Genomic DNA, 10,293 nt, shown 5'->3' with positions numbered 1-10,293 from the left:
TGTTTTACCTTGAACTTTTCAATACTTTGTTAGATTAATGATCTTGAAGGTTTTCATAAAGTTTAAAAATGTTCTTTCTTGCTGCAATTTTAATTTCTCTACTAAACTGGGACCAAATACATCCCTTTTCTAATCTACACAAAGACACATACTGTGTATATACAAAAAGTGAAAATTCAATGGAAGTTACCAATATTTGAGTAAAAGCGTGTTGCTCAAACAAAAAAAGCATTATGTTGTTATAATAGGCTATTAGTTAATATTATGCTACTACAGAAATTTTAAAATAGTTATTTTGTCTACTTTGGAATATTTAATAGAGATTTGTAATTGAACGAACATAATTCAATCTTTTATGTTCTATTATTACTTCCTATTTAAGAAGTTTTAAAGTATAATCATTACCGTGTTCGTGTTTATCATAACATGAAATGAATGAAAAAAGGAAAACATTATATTTTGCCAACGTTGTTTTCATTATATAAATGCGATATAAAAACTTTATTCTACATATGTTATGTAATATAACTGACTTTCAGTCAGTTCAATATAATATATGATATAATATATTATTATTATATAATATATTATATTATATCATAATATATAATATGCTATATTATATTATTATATTACGGTATATAATATAATATACTAGGTCTTAAAGCTTAGGCAGACCTTTCTCATAATCAAACAATATATAGTCATATTTATATTTTTGATATAAACCCTCCAGATCTGAATCTGGAATTGTGGCATAGCTTCTGCGAATCTTGTCATAACCTGAGCTGTTTGTAAAATGAATTCCAGTTTGTTTAGGAAATTCTAAACCAGCTCCGACATGTCTAAGTACATAGTTTGAATCATTTTCAATATCCTCCAATCGACCGATGACGTCATAGTGAATATGACACGGATTACATGCTGTATGCATATTATTCCAATGGACGTTTCTCATGTAGTGATTTTTGGAAATTATCATTTTAACGAATTCACCAAATGTTACATTATACATTCCGGTGGTATTTCCTGGTCTGAAAAAATTCAATATTGTCTTGCTTGCCTTGTGCTGGAAACCTAGTTGCCTGCGACTTGAAGAATTCTTTGCAACTAATAAATCATTGTAGGCTGACAGCACTCGCGTTAACGGGTTCCTTACAAACATAATCTTAGTATAAGTTGACATTATTAATTTCTGTTTTTTGACTGAAAAATGAGAAAGTCGAGGTACGTGCTTTTTCCACGCCTTAACCACCTCATCAACGCTCATTTTTACCGCCTCCGAATATTTCTTGAATCCAGAAAAAGTCAAGAAAATTTTGCACCAGCTAACTGTCGCAACTTTAGGTGTTTGGCAGTAAACAAGCTTGTGTTTCTCATTCACAAGAAGTCTTGGGAGTCCTCTTTTCTTTGAAAAAACAGTTCGATGTTTGCGACACATTTCTTGTGTATGGTTAACTCGCTTTTTGTTTATATTTGAATATTTCTTCATAAACTCATCAATGGTCTTTTTATTTTCATTATCATTTTCATCTTTTTCGCTACTTGAATTATAAGTTATCTTGAATCTTTTATCTTGTATCTTGAGTGGTGTCTGTGTTCATTAAAAATTCAAGATTAATTCATTATATAAAAATTGTTATTATATAATATTGTTATATATTATATATAAAAGATGAAATAAAGAACTTAAAATAAACATAAAATTTGATGGGTTTACTGCTGAAAATGCCTTTTCACAATGTTGGTATACCACATAACAATAACATTGTACAGTATGATGTATTGAAAGAAAAAAAACTTTCAATTTATTTTATGACGAATAAAGAATTGACAGTATCAGTATAACAATAATAAGATATATAATAACAATACTACTGTACTAATATTTTAATGAGAACGACAAAATAGGAAAAGGAAAAAAACCCTTAGCATAAGGACACTTATTGGTTGTTTGTGCCGCCTAGCACAATAAATCTTTGTAGAAAGTCCGCTATTATCAGGTAGAAATTCTTTATTGACAATTGTGTTCTCGCTTCCCAAAATGGAATTATTTTATAAAAATTCCGAAGGTTGATAAGCCTGTATTTGTCTATGGGTATTTACAAGTATTTTACAACTTACAAGGATTTCCGATGCTTATATGCCACATACGTTACTGGAATTAAACAGAAACTGTATCTTCAATATGTCCATTCCTAGCTAACAAGTTTACGTTATAATAAAATTTACGTTATAATAAAATTCAAAACGGGTTTTTGTAGAACCATAAAAACATATTTATAATGTCATTTCTGACTAAATAACGTTGCAAACATTGTTGCAATGTTGTTCACGTTATTTTTTGCTACTATAAGCGTACCACAACCTTCCCAACGTTTTGCGAACGTTTTAGTAACGTTTTATGTTTGCTAGGGTATTATACAAAACCTTGAGTTTTCTATTGAACATTTTTTCTAATCGGCATTGCATTTTAATAGCTCTTTATTTTAAATTTCCAAGACACATGATGTCCTGTAGTTTTTTTTATCGGCATTACATTTATTTTTTAACTTTTTGATGTAAATTTTGTGACGGTTTGGTGGACTTGTCTTGTCTTTTCCTTTTACAAAATCCAAAAATATTTTAGTGTTTTATCGTTCTCTTTCATGTCGCGTTTTCTTTTATTTCAATTTAGATTTTTGATGTGTTAAATGGTATTGTGATTTTCTGATGATTATTGGTTTCAATCAATTCTATTTGATTTTAATGTGTATTTCTTATGTATGTATGTTTAAATTGTATGTAGGCCTAGGCCTATGTATATTTTAAAATTCTGTACAGCGCCGGTGAACATTTTTAATGGATATTGTTTTGCGCTTTATTAAATAAAGTTATTATTATATTTATGTTGAACATTGTTAAATATATGCATTTATTGTTCAAATCAACTACCACTACAATTAATATATACCTAATTATAAATATTGCAAGAACCAAATCTAAAAAATGACAGATTGTGATAGTAAAAATGGATAATGAAATTAAAAACAAAATTAATCACAGACACAGAACACATACATACATTACAGAATAAAGTTGAACAAATAAAAACCAATATGAACTGGAAAATTCTAAAATTCTTATAGGCTTACTTGAAACGTTTAATGTCGGTAACACAGAATTTATTATAATTGTATCTAAATGTGGGCAATTACCTTTAATTTTTTAATGGTAGTGCATTAATTATATGTTTGCACTAAGGTCACACATTTCAAGGACGGTACCATTTTTTATCTGGAGTTTTTAAAGGTTAATTCTTCACATTTAGCTAGAAATATTATATAAAATTGAAATCAAATATATAGTAAAATCAATTATATAATTAGTAATTAATTGGAAAATAATATTCTAAAGTAGACAACTTTTTGTAATTATAATTGAGTATGTGCAACAAATGGTGACGTTATATGGTTGCTGTTCAGTGTTTTATATTGGTGAAAATCTATTATAATGTATATTTATTTTTTATGATCAGAAAGAATATCACTTTCATTAGTTAATATTCATTTGTAATTGAACGAACATGATTCAAACTTTAATGTTCTATCACTACTTCTTTTTGTGTTTGTCATAATATGAAATGAAAGAAAAAGTTTAACCCAGTCTAGCCCAGTTCTGTATAATATGTGATGATATATGATATGATATATTATATGCTAATAATATGATCATATTACAATATATTATATAATATACCGAGTCCTAGAGCCTTGGCAGACCTTTATCATAATCAAACAATATATAGTCATATTTATATTTTTGATATAAATCCTGAAGATCTGAGTCTGAAATTGTAGCATAGCTTCTGCGAACCTTGTCATAGCTTGAGCTGTTTGTAAAATGAATCCCAGTCTGTTTAGGAAATTTAAAACCAGCTCCGACATGTTTAAGTATATAGTTTGAATCATTCTCAATATCCTCCAATCGACCGATGACGTCATAATCAATGTCACACGGATAACATACTGAATGCATATTATTCCAATGGATGTTCCTTATATAGTGTGTTTTGGAAACTATCATTTTAACGAAATCCCTAAATGTTGTATCATAACTTTTGGAGGTATTTCCTGGTCTGAAATTAGTTAAAACGTCTTTGCTTGTCCTGTGCTGGAACCTTAGTTGCTTGCCAGTTGAAGTATTCTTTGCAACTAATAAATCATTGTAGGCTGACAGCAGTCGTGTTAACGGGTTCCTTACAAACATTATCTTGGTGTAGGTGGACATTATTTTCTTTTGTTTTTCGGCAGGAAAATGAGAAAGGTGCGGAACGTGCTTTTTCCACGCCGCTGCCACCTCATCAACGCTCATCTTTACAACCTCCGAATAGTTTTTAAATCCAGAAAAAGTCAAGAAAATTTTGCACCAGCTAACTGTTGCAACTTTAGGTGTTTGGCAGTAAACAAGCTTGTGTTCCTCATTCACAAGTAGATTTGGCCGTCTTTTCATCCTTGGAATGACGCTTTTATGTTTGCGACACATTTCCTGGGTATAGTTTACTCGTCTTTTGATTATATTTGAATATTTCTTCATAAACCCATCGGTGGACTTTCCACTTCCATCATCATTTTCATCTTTTTCGTTGTATGAATCATATGACAATGAAGTTTTCTTGTATCTGGAATCTTGCATCTTGGTTAGTGTCTGTTCATTGAGAATTCAAGATTAACTCATTATATAGTATGTCCCATATTATACATTTATGTTCAAATATTACATTATGTTTTGTTGTATTGTTCTTTACGCTGGGGAGCCTATTCAGTACAAAGTACCGTCCTCCTATAGGGCCCACACATTAAGTATTGTAATGTCTACTTAAACAGAACATTTATATAGAAATATTATTTCAAAGGTCAGCTTTGAATAATATAACAATAATAAATAATAAAGAAATCATCCCTGTATTACATAGTCTAGGTTTCGGGTGGAATTTATATATTAAAAAGGGAACTGAATAACATGGTGAAAATTCTCTACCATCAGATACCATCCAGATATGTTTGATTTAACTTCTTGCAGATGCAATGGTACAATTATGTAGGTTAAAACCCCTGCCAGTCACCATCCCATTATTTCCGTATTTGCAATATTTGATTTCTCAACTCTCCTAAAAAGAACTAAGCGAGTTTAGTGGTTTAATGCTTTAAGAAAAAAACATTCCTAGCGTTGTGATACATAACTTTTGTTCAAACTTTTGCAAACTAACCGCAAATATCCAAAGCTCAACACAAACCACGCACTATTAGTACACGGATTGGTATATGAATACAACATTGAAGTTACTTTTTTATTTGCTTTTGTAGTCCACATATGCACATAACATCTTTATCATTTATAAGCAAAGATTGGATTGACCATTGAATGAAACGCCATATTGCATTATTAACGGGTCTAGGCCCGATGGCATTATTTTTTCCAATACATTTACTCTTAATTATTATCGAGCACCTCAAACTTTGATCCTTCCGACCAAGGTTTTAGTATACTACGATACATATTGTTGATTGGGCATGATGGTTGGTTGAAATCTGATATATTGTAAAACATACACACCAATTCTGTTTACCAATACTGTGATATTAAAGAAATGTTTTCAGTCTGCTTTTCACTAGAACAGAGCCGTAGATAGAGTTTGGCCATGTTGTCACCACACAGCGTGCGCGCGTAAATCTTTGTAACACTGATGCTGCATAAACTTTCATTACTCTGTTCATGAGGACTAATAAACGATGTTATTTTGATATATCATTGCAAATATAATATATATTCATATTTACCTAACTTTGGTCCTCTTAGTGAGGACGATTCTCTATTTTTCGTTATGATTATCTTTTTGTTTTGAAAGTTTATCTACCGATCCCTATGCACAACATGTCTCTCTCTAGCCTAGCAGTAGAGGCTTAGTCTAGCCTTTCTAGGGCAGGCTCTGTCTCTCTATCTAAGCCCTATATAGTACTACTGTGTCACGTCACGATACCACGTGATACTACACTGTTGCTTCGGGCGGCAGTTCAACCGAACGCCATTTTCTCCACTGGCAAACCATTGATCCCGATTTCTAACGTAATTATTAAGATGTTGTATCTTAGTTTTTCTTTGTAAATTTTTATTGATGATTAAAATGTGTGTTCGATAACAATAAATGCGAGCTTTTGTGTACATTTTGATGGTAAATTATTAGGTTTTAAAATGCCTATTCGAGAAAGTCTATTCTAAACCATTAAGATCGATTATGAAGTCATTCAGGCGTAATGAACGGGTCGTGACAAAGTGCGAGCCAGCGAGTCATGCGAGCCAATGCGCGAGCCAGCGAGCCATGCGAGATATACAATTAAATCCTTTTTTTTCCCCCACCGGGAAGCTTTGCCTGTGTAGTCCAGTCATGCGCAGTACATACACTTTTTCGAATCGTCGATCCGGAAGTATGCAACGCTGATAGAGATGTTGTTAAAATACAGATACAGATACATACATACAGATATATTTATATATATGTACTGTATTTATTTATATATCTATTTATATATATTATTTTATATATGCTGTATATATTTATATATTTTTATATTTATTTGTATATTTATATATATATTTATTTGTATATTCATTTATATATATAGGCCTATGTATATATTTATTAAATATTTATATATATATTTATATATTTATTTATTTACTAAGAGCATCAACAAATGGATTTTTTATTTAAAAGTTATTGGTATATTGGTACTTAAGATGACTGCATTATATTCAGCCAATCAAAATATGACTAACCATTGCTTTCAATGGCACCCTCATTTTAATATGAAATTTTCAAACACAGCTAAGTTATCCATATGTTAAACTTAAGCGGTGCAGTGTGTGCTGTCTCTTATACACATCTTTGTATAGTTGAATGACGTCATAGTCATAGGCCTATTTACGGTTTCTGCAGTAGTCAGTGAGTCATTTTGTACAGTATATCGTCAGACGAAAAAGAGAGTGTGAGGCGTTATTGGAAATTCACTAAACCAAAAACTATTTATAAATAATCTGGTTATTTCATCATAAACCTTATGATCCGCCAGTTGTAAATTAAGAAAAGAAATATGCCCCATCAAAGTTAAAGTAACATAAATACTTTGCAGAATGATCTTTCATCCTTAACCTTCATTTGTCTTCCAGTTGTGGATAAATATCTCACGAGATACGGTACTGTATCTGTCTCTTATACACATCTAGATGTGTATAAGAGACAGGTGTTGGCCAACAACAGCAATTGAGGTAGTAATCAGCATTGGCCACTCTTGGGATTTTCAAACTTTGCAAGTACTTGGCAGCTTGAAAAGTTGGTACTTCGAGAAAAGCTTGTGAATTCTAATAAGTCTAAGTTGCTGTTCGCGTTATTGAGCCAATCGAAAGGTACGCAATTCTTCAAAGAAGAGAATGGAAATCTAACACTGTAACATGGACCATTGGCGTTACACAAGTGTGAATGTCATGGACACAGAAATTTTGGGGGGCCACAGGGGAACACTCTTCTTTCCCCCTCCCCTACATATTTTTAAGGAGGCTGGTCCCCCCATTTTTCAACCTCAATGTAAATTTCTTAAGTAAAGATGATGCCTGAATAATTGTTGAAATGAACTGCATAAATGACCCAGGTTTTAACGAAAGAGCGCTGTACAGTAATATACATCTTATATTTGTACATTACATATTATAGCAAGATACCGATATCACTAACATCTGATTTACCTATAATACACGGCTCGAGTGTGCGTGCTTTTGTTATAATTTGAGAAGTTTGAGAAAAAGTACAAGATTTTTTGGCACACGAAGTAGGTAAAGTAAAGTAAATACATCAAAGACCATTAAGTTTATTTTCTATGGTAACAATACAGAGATTAATTAGACTTCTATGATAGCTGAAAATCGCTGATAGTAGATATGTGATGATGATGACTTTTACTATAATATACTGTAACAGTGTCATTTCCGGCCAGCTTGAGGTACTATTTCCTTAAATTTTCACACATCAGCCCCAACCACAGTCTTATTATTATTATTTTATTCTCATTTTGGACAGCGCCACCAACGATGAGGGTAATTTAGAGATGAAATAGCGACTTGTAAAACACTGCATGCAGGTTCCCATAAGAATGACGTAATTTTATATTCCGTATTTGAATAAAATGGGCGGACCGAAATAAACGATTTCAACCAATCACAATGCTCACATTTTCGGAGTCACGATCTTGTTCAGTATGTAAATGATGTGTCTTTGACTATAAATATGTATGTATAAATATGTGTGTATGTATATATATATGTGTGTATATATATATGTGTATATATATGTATATATATATATATATATATATGTATATTTATTTGTATATTTATTTATATATATATTTATATATATTAATATGTTTGTATATTTATATATATATATATATATTTATATATTTATTTGTATATTTATATATATTAATATGTTCATATATTTTTTATATAATTGTTATATTTAAATATATATGACTGGACTACACAAGCAAAGCTCCCCGGTGTGTTATTCATTTGCATCTACTAGGCCAAAGAATATAGGCTAGGCCTACGTGTTTGCAAAATTGGATAACCTGAAAAAAAAAAAAAAATTAAATGTATGGCTCGCATGGCTCGCTAGCTCGCATGACTCGCACATTGGCTCGCATGACTCGCTGGCTCGCACTTTGGCACTACTCGTAATGAACGGTAACTGACGTCTGATAGTAATTGTTATTGTCGTAATGGCATATAGACAATAACTGGATTTGCGCGAGGAGAAACAAGTACAGGTGTATAGAACGGCTCTGTTCTTGTGAACTAACGTCTGGCTGACAACAAAGGGCGCCACCCGGTGTTGTGACGACACGACTGTTGTACTCTATGTAGGCCTATTTGGTATCAACAAAGGACAATAGTTATGTTGTGCAGACGAATTCCCGTGCAGACAGCCCAGCAGACAGGGTAGGTTGTAGACTTGCCACAAGTCTCTTATTTTTATTATTTTTCTCATTCTGGACAGCGCCACCAACGAAAAAGTTAATTTATAGACGGAATAAGCCTAATTCGAAAAAGAAGAAATCGAGTATGGGACGCCAATTAAATTAGGTATGGCGCGCACTAAGTGCAATAAAGAGTGAGTAACCTAAAATTAGGGCCTGGAACCCAGGCTAGGTAGGTTGCAATGTGAATCGTTGGCGATAATATTTTGCTCGACTGTAAATGTATGATAAATAATATTAATAACATGAAAGTTCTTGTATCAGACCTATGCATTATATTATTATTACTAGTATATATTTTAATTTATGAAATAAAATATGCTGGTGTACAAACCGATACAAATAGCCTAGGCTTATTCTTTGTAAATTGCAAAATGTAATCTAAAATATAAATCAAAGTTAAATTATTATTGTGACATTTTTTGTACAACATATGCCTAGGCCTAGTTAATCATAAAAGAAACTGACCTATGTAAAGTAAAATAGCAGCATTCTCCACTCTTCTGTTTATTATTATTATTAATAATAATAATATTAACAATAATAACAATAATAACAACAATAACACTAACACTAACAATAATAATAATAATAATAATTATTATTATTATTATTCTTATTGTTATTATTGTTATTATTCTTATTATTTATTCAATTTTTAATTATAAAACATTAAAACTTTTTTATTTATTTTATGTATTATCATTAAAACAATTCAATATAAAACAATTATATTTAATTTTTTAATTTTTTTTATCTTTAAAATTTTCTTACTTGCACAATTGACTTGTAAAGCACAATGGGATATATTTGCATAGTACAGGACTCCTCCTATTTTTATTTTTAATAGTATAATTTAAGCTAGGCTAGGCCTCTGACTGGTGGTACTTCGTTAGCTTTCTGGAAATTATAGATAATTTAACTGCACAGTGCAACATTGCATCATTTAGTATTTAGATTAAAATAAAATCCTTGATAGAATTGATTAACCTGAAAATTAATAGATGGCAAATTTTCGTTTTTGTAAAGCTAAAATGGAAACTGACTTACTTACTCTGAAAATTAATATTATCAATTATTTTAATTTTGTTGTATATAAACATGAGTAATGTAAAACATGTATAAGGTACCATGCGTAAAGTAAAATAATAATTGTGTATAACATTGGAGAATATATACTTATTTCATGACGAATAAAAATTTGCTAGTATCAGTATAACAA

At 30.8% G+C, this 10,293-nt stretch overlaps 1 protein-coding gene across 4 annotated transcripts in view; it reads right to left on the bottom strand.

The window, feature by feature from the left end:
• Nucleotides 1-182: 182 nt before the first annotated feature.
• Nucleotides 183-10,293, bottom strand: part of LOC117121104 (carbohydrate sulfotransferase 11-like) — a 20,422-nt gene continuing 10,311 nt past the window's right edge. The window contains exons 1-2 of one of the 4 annotated variants that reach the window (XM_033266207.1): nucleotides 5,596-6,036; nucleotides 2,165-4,686 (exon numbers count right to left, since the gene is read on the bottom strand). In XM_033266207.1, the coding sequence (XP_033122098.1) occupies nucleotides 3,745-4,674 (930 nt within the window). In that variant the 5' untranslated portion in view covers nucleotides 4,675-4,686; nucleotides 5,596-6,036 and the 3' untranslated portion in view covers nucleotides 2,165-3,744. Of the gene's footprint in view, nucleotides 1,595-2,164; nucleotides 4,687-5,595; nucleotides 6,037-10,293 lie in introns of those variants that run through there. The other 3 variants (XM_033266206.1, XM_033266205.1, XM_033266204.1) reach the window with 3 other exon arrangements.

The sequence above is a fragment of the Anneissia japonica genome, unplaced genomic scaffold (assembly GCF_011630105.1).
Source record: "Anneissia japonica isolate Jap-2015-1 unplaced genomic scaffold, ASM1163010v1 scaffold284967_len33173_cov135, whole genome shotgun sequence".
Classification (NCBI taxonomy): Eukaryota; Metazoa; Echinodermata; class Crinoidea; order Comatulida; family Comatulidae; genus Anneissia; species Anneissia japonica.
The sequence above is the reverse complement of the archived record's forward strand: the minus strand, read 5'-3'. Positions and strand labels throughout refer to the sequence as shown.